Source organism: Natrix helvetica (assembly GCF_964273705.1).
Source record: "Natrix helvetica genome assembly, chromosome: 2".
In the NCBI taxonomy this organism is placed as follows: Eukaryota; Metazoa; Chordata; class Lepidosauria; order Squamata; family Natricidae; genus Natrix; species Natrix helvetica.
Window position 1 is genome coordinate 27232878 of NC_138552.1, and position 14070 is coordinate 27246947.

The following is a 14070-nucleotide window of genomic DNA, read 5'->3' on the forward strand; positions in this document are numbered from 1 at the left end:
CTATACACTTCCTCCAGGATATGTACAGAGAAAGCCAAATGCTTACGATAAATGTGATAGGACTTGCACTCTAGTCACAAATAGGATGAGGAAGAAGGGTTAACCATTTTAGTTCATCTACTGAGGGGCTGGATCCTAAATAAGTGGACTGAAAGTGTTCTCAGCTGACAGATTGTATCACCAAAATCATGTGAATGTGCTCTGCAAGTTAAAACAATAATAATGCCTAACCTCAAAGCAGACTTGACTAGAACCTTTCATAATGTATCTATTGGCTTGCAAGATTCTCTGTGGATCATTTCAAATAGTAGCACCTAGCACTGATAAAGGGCGTGGTAAATTTATCCGCTTCCGTTTTTATCATTTTCCAAAGAGCCGAACAGAATAGAGATCCAATTATATTACAATGAGAGTAGAACTGCAAAGCTTTCTCCTTTCTTTTGAAACTCAGGTCAACCATACCTGATCCACCCTCATTTTAAGATTAGCATTAATAAGCCAAGCTTACCACAAGTAGGGAATACATTTTAATATCCATTTATTGTATAAACATAATATAAACATTATAGCATTAAACATTATAAATTCAGTTAGAACCTCTAAGTTTACAGTATAACAGCAACTATGCAAGTAGAACTTTTCTGTTCTTAGACAATATTTCTTTGCAGTGTGTGTAGTCGTCTTCAGAGCAATTTCATTTTGAATTGAAACCACAAAGGAAACCCGGATATCAACGCTGTGTTCTATGAATCATTATGACATCACTGAATAACACTAATCCCTCTAACGCACCGTCATTTAATTCATAAATTCTCCACAGCATCCACTATTATTGGAAGGAGATTTACACGTAGAAAACCATATGTAGAAAATGGGGTAATATTGGAAATAGGCCATTTATGTGGGGGAATGTACATCCAGGACGATCCCAGCTCATCAAAAGCTTTTGATGAACTTGATCAACACTTAAAGAAGCCATTTAAAAAAAGTTTAACAGAGGCTGATGGGACTCAAACATATAACCCCTTGGTTGATTTACACTACTCTTGTGTTTGAAAACGGCAGCTTATGAGACACACACTTAACACTCTACATAGCAAGAGCAGTTTGAAATCATGAAGCCGTAAGAAGTTAAAACCCTCTCCCCTCCTTGAAAATTGAAATATCCTAGGAAATATTGAAAAGACAGAATATTATATTTCTCTGGATCAGAAATGGAAAGACAGGTTTTTAGGGAGGAAACAGACTCACTCTTAATAGCCCCCACTTTTCTTTATAGGACATCAAAATGCCCAAGCCAGTCTATTCTATATAATAAAGAGTTTTCCCCTTCAGCTCCAGGGTGATGGGATTAAGGCATGATAGTATTAGCCCTTTGCCCCATTTACCACATGGCATCTGGAAACTCAAACCTGGCCCCATGGGAGTCTCACAACCAATCAGAATACATTTTCTTAAACAGGAACAGGAAACAGAGAGGTGGGGCCAAACAGAGAGTATAAAGCCAGGAATTTTCATCCCTTCTTTCTCTCTTTCTTCTTCTTCACCCAACATGGAAGCATGTGATCAACTTTTCTGTTCAGGACTCAAGCCATGTGATCATGTCCACCATTAAACCATCTTTCCAAGCAGACTCCATGTCTCCAGTGTCTCTTTCCCCACTTGGAGCTGAACTCAGAAGGAAATTTCATCCAACAAAGCCTTCCAGATATTTCTGCTCATAAACTGAAAGAAAAAAAAAGAATTTATTTCTTTTTCATTCAATTCCATATCTGAACCACTTCCTCTGAAGCCACGTTTCAAACAAGAATGAATAGAGGAGGCGTGGGGGTGGGGGTGTAGTGTAGTGTAATGTTTGAACCCTGCCAATATATTTGAAAGAATACAATATACTATGAAAGAATATTCTATGCTGGGATCCGATAGATATCTGAGTTTTTTTCTCAGGCTTGATTCAAGATGCTGGTTTCTATCTATCAAGACACTTGAGATGACAGATCTTTTTCTTTCCAGGATTTGCAATGTGAGGCCAGTCCCATGTCCTGTGTTCTAGATAAGTGAAATTGGAGAATACTTTGCTTTTTTATAGCATTTCCCAACCAAGGACTCTTACCTCAATTAACTTTTAAATGGCTGGTGAAGACAACATTGTTTGATGGAACTTTTAATAGTCAATCCTCCTTTATGCATTTATAATTATTATTTTTATTTCCAAGGCATAACCTAATAAGAATAACATTTTAAAAAGTTAAAATAATATTTTGATCATTTGTACCAGGATTGTTCAATATAATGTCTCCAGATTGATCAAGATTACAATACTTAGAGGTCTGTGATGGTTGGCCATTCTGAACAGCACCATGTACAGAAGAGTGTATAAAGTTAGAGCCCAGCTTATTTTGGTACTACATAGAAGGTGAATTATGAATTTGGGTTTAAGAGTAGCCTTGAACTGGAAAAGAAAGAGAAAGAAAGAAAGAAAGAAAGAAAGAAAGAAAGAAAGAAAGAGGGAGGGAGGGAGGGAGAAGAGCGGAAGGAGGGGGAGGGGGAGGGGTGTTGCAAATGCTCAGCATTCCTTTCATTCAGTTTTATTACATTATCTATCATCCTCAGCAAGTAAACCAAATAGGTATCAAAACCAGATAAAATAATTCCATTTTTATAAGGCTAAATTGACAGAATCATGCAAGTCCCATTCTCTTTGCAGTGTCTCTTTACTTGGTCTCCCAGGTCTTTCCTACCTCCCTACCATTACATCACCAGAATGCCCTATATTTTTTACACTAACAAGGCAAAAGTTTAGTCTTCAGCACAAGGTCATTTTTTTCCACAAATGAGTATTAGATAGTAGACTGCAACCTTCTTTCTAAAAAAAAGTACCTTTATGGTATCTTCTGCAACATGTTGGAAATAAGGGAGGTAAACTTGGATGGAGTATAATTTGTGTAATCTCACAATACAAGAACTCTTTGGAAACCCAGTTTATTGGAAAGATGGTAAAATGTCTCTTCTAACTAGAAAGGGATAAGGGAACAATGTAGTCCAGCAACATGACTGAATATACAAGATATATATCTGTGTTTGTGAGCCCTCTTGTGGGCAGAAAAATATGTGACATTAACTCGGTGTTGCTCTGAGGTAATTTCTTCACGGGTGATTTATAACAGTTTATAACAAATGGTATAAGAATGTTCTAGTCCTTAGCAAATTTTAACTAGACTCTAAACTCCTATTGGTCTTAAGCATGACTAGAGAAGCATTTGACTCAATTCTAGGAAGAAGCCACTGAAACAGCTGGTGGCTCTTTCTTGACTTAAAGGTGCAATTTCCTCTTTATACCCAGCGCAGTTTCATTCTGCTGCTGCTTTCATCCCTCTGCTGGTTTAACACATTGCTCTGTACATCTTGATCTTTTTATTGGCTGACATCTTTGTTCCCACATTCTGCCACGAGAAACTCTGGTTCTCATCTTTTAACTATCATATGGCCAGCAGACTAAGATGCTATTTCAATTGATAATATGGAAAGGTAAAAGGTTCCCCCTCTCACATATGTGCTCGTTGTTCTTGACTCTAGGGGGCGTTGCTCATCTCCATTTCAAAGCCAAAGAACCAGTGCAGTCTGAAGACGTCTCCATGGTCATGTGGCCGGCATGACTAAACACCGAAGGCTTACGAAACGCTGTTACCAAAGGTGCTTCCTATTTTTCAACTGGAATGTTTACATGCTTTATGTTAGATATTCACTCTAACTACCATGGTTTCCACCAAGGTCCTCTGTTCTGGCGGGAACAGAGATTGAATCCTATTGTTTGAGAGTTCTGACAGCTCCCTATAAAAGGACTGCTGTCAGACCAAGCAGTTGCTGCATTGTACATACTGTTCTACTGTTAATAAAGAGCTGTTGTTACCACAAGCCTCTCTCTGCCTTCTCAATACCCAATCTAACACTGTTCCGAAGGCTTCAATGACCTTCTGGAGGCTTCCATGACGCCTTCGGAGCACTCAAAATGACTCTCTGAGCAAACCGGAAGTCACTTCCGTTTGCTCGGAGGGTCGTTTTGAGCGCTCCGAAGGCATCAGGGAAGCCTCCAGACGGTCCCTGAAGCCTTCGGAACGCTTAAAACGACCCTCCGAGCAAACCGGAAGTCCGGTTTGCTTGGATGTCATTTTAAGCGTTCCGAAGGCTTCAGGGAAGCCTCTGGACGATCCCTGAAGTCTCCGGAGGGCCTCCGGGGGGGGCGGGAGGCTCTTTTCACCCTCCCCAGGCTCCTATAAAGCCTCTGGAGCCTGGGGAGGGTGAAAAAAGCATGTAAAAATGGGGGGAGCACCTGTTGTGTGTGCATGCGCACTGGGGGGTCACGCATTGCATTGTGGGTGTGGCGCGCCCGCACATGACCCCCCTGCGCTCCCCCCACTTGTGGCACGTGAGCCAAAAAACGTTCGCCATCGCTGTTATAGACACTGAAGGATCCACATAAGAGAAGAGCTTCAAGAAAAGATGGTTATTGTGCCTCATTGATCAAAACCTCTCCCCTTTTTTATCTGCCATGTAGCACGACATAAGTAAAAACATGTAGAGCTTCGACTGTGCACTCACAGCCACCATCTTGCCTTTTTAAACTTCCTCTGCAGATGCCCCTGGACCCACAGGTAACCAAATTAAACAAATTAGCTAAGGTCTCTCCATCCCATTTTATTGAACATGAAGCCAATGGACTAGGATGCTTAGAAGTAGCTTGCCACGTTGTATTCATAAGGTAGAGAAGGAAGATGCCATCATCTCTGAAACAAATTCACCCATTTTCATTCAGCTGCCCACCCAGTGAACTGGCATAATGCCTTCTCTGCAAATGGAGGCACTGATTGCATAGGAAGTCATGTTACAGGACACTTGGGGGGGGGGGGAACCAACCTTAAGCTAGCCAAATAAATAGATGCATCAACATGATCCATGATGGCCATGATGGCAAATCCGGTCTTCAAATGACCAGCATAAAACTTTCTGAATGGTTACAAGCATTCATATGTATGCGCTCTAAATTGATAACAGACGTGGCGGTATAGCACTGCTTGCTTTATTGAAGCCCTTCTGAACTACATTATATAATGTATTGACAGCATGGAAATTTCATGAATATAACAAAAGACACTAACTTTTTCTAGGAGGATAGAGAGAGGAGACTATAAAGATGCTATAATGTTTGATTTTCTAATGGATGTGAAATGCTTAAGATGAGCAAAAGTGCCCAGAGGAGAGGTGTAATGAAAAATCCTTCTAAAAACACACCAAATCCATGGATGGCAGCAATACTATAGAGCTTAGGATAGTCACCCTATACCAATTGGGGTATCATTTTGAAAACTGAAGCATTTCAAAAGAAAAACTGGAGTTGTCTTTGTTAATGGAAATGATGAGAGAGGATGACACATGAAACAAGTTATATTTAGAATGACTTTTGTTTCATCAAAATTGTCCATGCAGAATCATCACTCGGCGAATTAATAAGAGTTGTCTAAAGAACCTCTTCATTGTAGCTGGAGGAGCAGCCACACATCAAACATTTTATCTGCACGTACTGTATATTGATTGAGAAACTCATATTTCTTTTATTAATGCAACCTTTTCTCAGAATAAAGAGGAAATTATCAGCTATATATGATCTTTTACTTGGTTCAATAACCTCGTCCTACAATTTTTACTCAGCAACCAAAACCACACATCTCTCTCTTACACAGTTAAATGCAGACATGAAAACTTAAGTATTCTCTCATATCTTTTGTTTTCCACCTCATTAACCATGTTAGTTAAGTATGACAAAATAACCACTTCCTTACCTTCCTCAATATATATATACATTCTGTACTTTGAAGTGGAGAAATACAAAAAAGCAAAGATGGTTCTTCTAATGGGCTGGTGGTTCACTGTTGTGATTTTTCTCCTCGGTATTCCAGGAGGTAAGTGATAAATTATACTTCTTTTCATTTCTGATAATGTCACTTCAGAACAATCAAGGAAAAGGTAAGAAGATAAGCTACAGTTTGTTTCAAATGTATGGATTTCTCCTTGAATTTGGGCAGTGATGAAGAGGAAATAGCTGAGGTCTCCTACAGGATGAACTGATACTGACAGTAGAAGGCCCACAGGAGAGATTCAAAGCTACAGTTGTTAAGAGGGTAGTTTTATTAGAGATACTAGAAAAGCAATCTAAAGGGGTGAAATGTGTTAATGGGTGCAAAAAAGAAAAAGATTGCTTTGATCAGTTGGTGATAAGCCACCATAACACAAACTGAGAGCACTTTGTATGATGAAACATTTACATGTTGTGTTGCTCCTTTTTCCTCTTTAGCTAATTGTATTTTGTGACTCATGATTAGCTTGGCTTCTCCATTCTATTTAGATCACTGTGCCCAGATCATTGGAGGAAACGAATCAATTCCACATTCAAGACCATTTATGGCCATGATCAAATACCCAAAACTTTGTGGGGGGACCCTGATCAAACCAAACTGGGTATTAACAGCAGCTCACTGCAAAATGTAAGTTTGGAAGTTTTGCTAGTTTTTTATTTCTTTCTTTTTAAAATCTTGTTTTATATATATATTTGTATGTCTATGTGTATGTATGTATGTATGTATGTGTAGGTATGTGTGTGCATATGTATGTGTATATATATATATATATATATATATATATATATATATATATATATATATATATATATATATATATATATATATATATATATATATATATATATATATATATATATATATGTTTGTGTTACAACCCCTGGTATGACCTAATATGGGAGGGAGCTCACTCCTCCCTCTTTCTGTCCTCTCGGCTCATCACAGAAAACCATCCAGGCAGAAACCCATATTTTTATTTTTAATGTTGCCTTTTTTTTTTTATATTTGTGTTATATTTGTGCTGATAAAATTAAGGGAGACTAGTATAGATCCATTTCGAGCTATTTAGCTCTCATCAGCTAGCCATACCCTTACTGGGATTCGAACCTGGGCTGTGTTATACACTAGGCAAGAGTCTTAACCACTATGCCACAGGCTTCTCCTCCTTTATCAGCTGAGCCAGGGAAATAAGTATGTGTTTGTGTTACAACCCCTGGTATGACCTAATATGGGAGGGAGCTCACTCCTCCCTCTTTCTGTCCTCTCGGCTCATCACAGAAAACCATCCAGGCAGAAACCCATATTTTTATTATATATTATATATTATATATATATATATATATATATATATATATATAGTTACTAGAATTTTTCAATACAATAAATACGTACAAAAAGAGATTGAAAATAGGAAAAGGGGGAAAAACAGAAAATGAAGAAAATACACATTCTTTCTATCAAGTAATTATCACTTTATTATTTTCACCATTCTTTGTCCTTTTTTAATTCCCAAATGAAGAAATCGTCATTTAATCTTTTCTTCTTTCTTCTCTATGTAAGGTAACCAGCTTTTCAAAAGATTTTTTCCTTTCTTTCCCTGTATCCAGACTGGAAAGACTTTGCTATTTTTTCAAGTTCAGTTAATGTTATAATCCTAACTTCTATTGTAGATATTTCATTACTTTCCCAATCTCTTGCATGCAATAATCTCACCACAGTTACCATATGCAAAATTGGTTTCTCATACGTCTTTTCTAATTCCATGATCATAAAACCCAATAAGAATAATTCTGACCATACACACACATACACACACACACACACATACACCCCTACGGTTGGGGTCTAGCCAGATGAAGGGCCATGAACCACAGTAGGGAGAAACTGGGCTAAACCAAAAACCTTGATGAAATAGCAGACAAGATTGTACTGGCATACTTATTAGCCAGAGATTGGAATCAACTTTCATAGATGATATTAGAGAATTTAGAAGCCCTCTTCCAATTGTTTCTATTCCATGTAGAGCAAAGCATGACATTAATAGCACACGCCTCCCTGCACATTATTGGTGTTCTTGTTTTTCTGAAAATTGCAAATAATTTGACCTCCCTTTGATTTTCCATCTCCCGAATATCCACATATAGGCGTGAATATTCAAGTATTGTAATTTATTTTTGAACATAGCCAGAAATAGCCATTGAAAGTATTTTGCATCTTCTATCAAAATATATATTTACTTTCACTGTTGAAATAATACTCCAATGAAAATTGAAGTGAAGCCTGCTGTCTCCAAATTTTAAATTTATGTGCCAGGATATAAACAATGTTAAATACAGTAGAATTTACTTCTGAAGAAACACAGAAGATTGAACTGTCAAATGATAAAACTTAATATCCTTCAGCTGAGATTATAACGTCTTATCCTTGCTAGAAATGAACTTTACTCAATTCTTATTTACCCTCTTTTCTTTTTAGAACAGAGAAAACTGAAGTTTATCTTGGAATTCATTCAGAAAACGACACAACAAAACAAGTTTTCAAAGTTAATAAGAACATTCCTCACCCGAACTATAATAGTGACACAAAGGAGAATGACATTATGCTTCTTCAGGTATATTCTAAGGGTTATACATAAATAATATATATATGAAGGACAGCAAGAATGGTTTCTCCTTTTCTTTATGGATACAGGGAGTCCATTTGGGACTGGAACTAAAGCCTCTGTTATGGGAAGGGGCGAATGTCAGCTACCCTGCTACTAGCTGCAAAGGGGGTGGGGCCAGTGGAGAATTTTTCATTACAGCTTTGCAACTACGGTCTGGCTTTGCTTATCTCTAAGGTTATTTCTTCTAACTTCGGAGCCAGAGCCAGAGTCGCCTAGCTACAAGGGGGTTGGCCTTGTAATTAGTTTCAATTTGCTGCTTCGCGCGCTTTTGCCTCAGATCTTGCCTGAAACTTATTGCATTCAGTTCTCTCATAGCAAAGGTACCTTTTCTCTAAATCTATAGAGCCAAAGGTTTTTCTTTCCTAGGGAATGAATGGAGGCAGCCCTGACACAGCTATACATACCCTTGCAGAAAGCTGTATACAAGGGATTTAGCTCTAGCCTTGAAAATGGAGGGTGAATAAAAGAAACAATTATTGACTCATGTTGTTGATTTGGCCTACCTCAAAGGGATGACAAACAGCCCATAAGAGGAGCCTAACAGTTGAGGCCCATTTCATTGGCATAGGAACCACCACTGATGATGGCAGCAGTGGAATAAAGAATATTCTCACACTTATGTGTGGGAAACATGCTTTTCCCTTTCATTTCAGAGATGGAGAGCAGGAGGGAGGAATTCTTATTTCTATATAAATGACCAGCAGGTGTGAAATTACCCATATTGAAAAAGTTCAAAGTATTAATGTTGTTACTATTATAGTTTGCTTTTATTGCAATGGGCTCAGATGGTATAAATGTTGCTTCTCAGACCCACTACACAATATTGTAATGTAGGTCAGGCTGAGATAGGGTGACTCTCCAAGGTGCAAGTCTAATATCTGATGCATTACACAACATGTTGACTGTTAGTGTAAGGATTAATCTTTTTTGCCTTCCCTCTTGTCTCATTTAAGCTTAATAAAAAAGCAAAACTTAACAAGACTGTCGCCATCATCAAGCTTCCTCGGATGTATAGTGACCTCAAGCCAGGAACACAGTGTCTGGTAGCTGGTTGGGGGAAGATTGTAGCTACTGAGAATGGAAGACCATCAGATGTCCTCCGTGAAGTTAATGTCACTGTCATTGCAAGAAACATCTGCAATGATCAAAAGCACTATAATTCCACGTCAAAAGTGACAATGAATATGGTCTGTGCCGGTGACGAGAGAGGAGACAAGGATGCATGTGGAGTAAGTATATCTATCTACCTTCTCTGAATATTTGAAATTCAAAAATAGTATATCAAAAGCAGAATTTGAATGAATGAGTAAACCTACTTGCATGCTTCTAGTGTTCTAAGAAATCGAAGTCCTACGCTACCAGTATAACAACTGTAAAATTAGTAAAATCTTCCCATCATAAAATCAATTGTAAAAAAAACATCTGGAATTATATATCCTTCCAGACTGGCAGCATTATGGTATGTGATGAATCCCTTTTAAAAAGTACAGGCAGTCCTTGACTTATGAGCCCGACTGAAGGCAAAATTTCTGTTGCCAAGTGAGACAGTTGTTAAGTCAATTTTACTTCATTTTACAATCTTTCTTGCCACAGTTGTTAAGTGAACTTTGCAACTTTGAATGAACTAAATGAACTGTCAAGGACTACCTATACTTATCGATGGAGCACTGGGGGGGGGGGGGCACAAGAGAATGTGAATTTTTCAGAATACTAGTCTGAAGTATACCTGGCACCTTGTCTGCCTAAATGTGGCTACATTCTTCACCTATTCAGAATTCACTCTTGTAGAATAGATTGTATCTTTAGGCAACTAAATGTATTTGGTCATTTCCTCATCAAGAAAGCAGTGATGGGAGTTAGCATAAACACACATACAGATACATGCACACAGAAACACATGCACCTATTTCCTCTCCTCTCCACCTCTCCTTCAAAGATGTTGGGGAAAATATATATTTTGGCTTAAATTCATGTTCCGGTATTGTGAAATAAGGACAAGTATATATGTACAGTCAGAAATAGAGCTATTTTCTAAACAATGCCATTTTAGATTTAGGTTTATTTGTCTATTTGGTGGATTTCCATCAAGCATTCCCTATTTTCACCTTTTCCCACCCTATTAACTCTGGAAGATAGGCTTGACTGAGAGAGGTAGACAGAACAGAGACAGAGAGAGACACTCAGTCGTGGGTAGTGGTGGGTTGCAGAGTGTGAAAAAAGTCAATATGGAAGCCAAAACTAGGGAATCGAAGTCCTGCCACTTTTTTACATGCTTCAGGGCAGAAGGTTGATTCTGTGACCAGGATGGGCATATTTCTCCACTTCTGGTCTTGGAGGGTCAAGGTATACAAGAGTGAAGGGACGCCTACTGAGAAAGCATCCTCTGGCCCCCTTTTTCCAGGCACCTGAATGGGGCACTTGCAGGGGGCCCTCCCAGCCAGCCAAAATTGGAAAATTGGAAACACTGTATCAGTCCGATGGGCAGCATAGAGATTTAATGAATAAAGAAATTAAATATGACTACTGGAATAATGCAAAATTTCTCTTCTCCCCACCCAACCCTTTTTCTCCCTTGCGCAGGGTGATTCTGGTGGTCCTTTGATATGCAAAGGGAAACAAAGAGCCATCGTTTCCTTTGGTAAATCCTGTGGAAACCGTCAGTATCCTGGTGTCTACACCCGTCTGACAAAGGGATATTCTCGTTGGATAAAAAGTGTTATGAAAGGCAATTAATAGAATTATCATTTAAGGTTGACATTCTTTTTTATTATATTCATTTTTATAATTTCTTTAAGACTATCTTTTCCAGCCTTTTCCCTCCAGATGTACCTGACTAGGCACACCATACTCAGCCAACGCAAAATCATTGAGCCAGAAAGCTAAAAGTAACAGCAATTTCAGCTAAATTCATCTAGAGGGTAACTGATCAGTTTGGGTATTTAGGTTTTCTATTTAAATGCAGTTTTGTTACAAAGTTTTCTTTTCCTTTATAAAAGCTAAGCACAAGTTCTATAAATTATTTCTCTTTATTTTTCTCTCTGTGTGTGCACTTACTCTGCTAGATAAAGTTATTCCAATGTTTATCACAAATGGAATGGTAGCTTATTTCCAGAAAGCAGAAGAAAATAAATCCTTGTTGAAAACCATCTTGTTATTGGTTCTTTTGTTCTCATTGTTCATCTGTGCTATGTATCCAGTGTTCGCTTGTGGCAAACAAGTGAGACAGTTGTTAAGTGAATTTTACTTCATTTTACAAACTTTCTTGGCACAGTTGTTAAGGGAACTTTGCAACTTTGAATGAACTAAATGAACTATTTTAAGTCAAGGACTACCTGTACTTATCGATGGAGCACTTGGTGGGAGGGGGCACCAGAGAATGTGAATTTTTTGGAACACTAGTCTGAAGTGTAGCTGGCACCTTGTCTACCTAAATATGGCCACATTCTTCACCTATTCAGAATTCACACTTTCAGAATAGATTTTATCTTTAGGCAACTAAATATATTTGGTCATTTCCTCATCAAGAAAGCAGTGATGGGAGTGAGCTAAAACACAAACACACAGAGAGAGAGATACATGCACACAGAAACACTCGCACCTATTTCCTCTCCCCTCCATTTCTCCTTCAAAGGTGTTGGGGAAAATATATATTTTTTTCTTAAATTCATGTTCTGGGATTGTGAAATAAGGACAGTATATGTAGAGGGGGCTACACAGTGTGAAAAAAAGTCAATATGGAAGCAAAAACTAGACAATCGAAGTCCTGCAACTTTTTTACACGCTTCAGGGCAGGAGGTTGATTCTGTGACCAGGATGGGCATATTTCTCCACACCTGGCCTTGGAGGGTCAAGGTATTCTAGAGTGAAGGGGCGCCTACTGAGAAAGCATCCTCTGCCCCCCTTTTTCAAGTCACATGAATGGGGCAATTGCAGGGCCCCCTCCCAGCCAGCCAAAATTGGAAGGATACAGTCCCAAAGATAACCAAGGCCCAAACTACTTAAAGCTTTATATACAAGAACAAGCCTCTTGAATTTGAACAAAACCTGTCAGGAACCAGAGCATCTCCCATTGAGCTGTTATCATTTTTGGCTAAGTTGGTTAGCAAAAGTCAGCAAGAAGGCCTGTGCACTTGGTGCAAATTTCAGCTTCTGAATCATCTTTGGGCCAGCGCCTTGTAAAGTGAACTACAGTAGTCTAACCAGGAGATGGCAATGGCATGAATCCTTCATTATTATATATTATAATTGTCCCCTAAAAAGGAAAGCTGACAGAATTGCTGTATCAATCAGATAGGCAGCATAGAGATTTAATGAATAAATAAATTAAATATGATTACCTCAAATAATGCAAAATTTCTTTTCTCCCCACCCACCCCATTTTCTCCCTTGTGCAGGGTGACTCTGGTGGTCCTTTAATTTGCAAAGGGGAACAAAGAGGCATCATTTCCTTTGGTAAAGGATGTGCAAAGCCTCAGTATCCTGGGGTCTACACACGTCTGACAGATAAATATTCTCGTTGGATAAAGAGTGTTATACAAAGCAATTAATAGAATTATCATTTGATGTTGACATTCTTTTTTTATTATATTCATTCATTATAGTTCCTTTAAGACAATCTTTACCAGCCTTTTCCATCCAGATGTATCTGACTAGGCACACCATACTCAGCCAACACAAAAACATTGAGCCTGCCACCTAAAAGTAACAGCAATTTCAGATAAATTCATCTAGAGGGTAACTGATCAGTTTGGATATTTAGGTTTTCTATTTAAATGCAATTTTGAAACAGTTTTCTTTCCTTTATAAAAGCTAAGCACAAATTTCTAGAAAGTATTTCTCTTTATTTTTCTCTGTGTGTGTGCACTTACTCTGCTAGGTAAAATTATTCCCATGTTTATCATAAATGGAATGGTAGTTTATTTCCAGAAAGCAGAAGAAAATAAATCCTTGTTGAAAACCATCTTGTTGCTGGTTCTTTTGTTGTCGTTGTTCATCTATCCTATGTATCCAGTGTTTGCTTGTGGCAAACTTCAGACTTTTTCTGCATTTGGAAGAATGAATTTCTGTGCTGGGAATGGCTTTTAAATGCATAATAACATAATTGGAGTTCCCTTATAATTGGAGGTACCTTGGAATTGCAAAATTACCAAATAAACATACATGAGTCCTTTATCATTTGAGACTTCTTATGGATCTGTACACCACTTTTATGAGGGGTGATGTGAGAGCACTTGAAAGCATTGCAACCACTTGTCTCCTGCAGTTAGCAGTCTTCACCACTCAATGTTTTCAAACAAAGGTTGGACAACTATTTGTCTGAGATGATATGAGGCAGAGGATTGACTTTAAGAGTAGTTTATCTGTAAGGCATGACATATATGATAAACATATGGTGGAGGAAGTGAGAGGACACCAAGCCAAAAAGCTGAATTTTTTTCATGCACTGCTCAGAAGAAAGATATCAAGGAGTGATCTTGACTTTGTTAAGGATTT

The 14070-nt window shown here is 38.3% G+C and overlaps 1 protein-coding gene across 2 annotated transcripts in view; it reads left to right on the forward strand.

The window, feature by feature from the left end:
- Window positions 1-5872: 5872 nt before the first annotated feature.
- The window catches only part of LOC309385806 (granzyme A-like), a 37817-nt gene continuing 29619 nt past the window's right edge, over window positions 5873-14070 (forward strand). Inside the window, exons 1-5 of one of the 2 annotated variants that reach the window (XR_014174289.1) lie at window positions 5873-5957; window positions 6401-6539; window positions 8388-8523; window positions 9531-9806; window positions 12972-13365. Coding sequence is in view for 1 of the 2 variants with exons in the window: in XM_081940536.1 (XP_081796662.1) it covers window positions 5897-5957; window positions 6401-6539; window positions 8388-8523; window positions 9531-9806; window positions 12972-13124 (765 nt within the window). In the remaining variant the exon portion in view is untranslated. Of the gene's footprint in view, window positions 5958-6400; window positions 6540-8387; window positions 8524-9530; window positions 9807-12971; window positions 13432-14070 lie in introns of those variants that run through there. The other variant, XM_081940536.1, reaches the window with a different exon arrangement.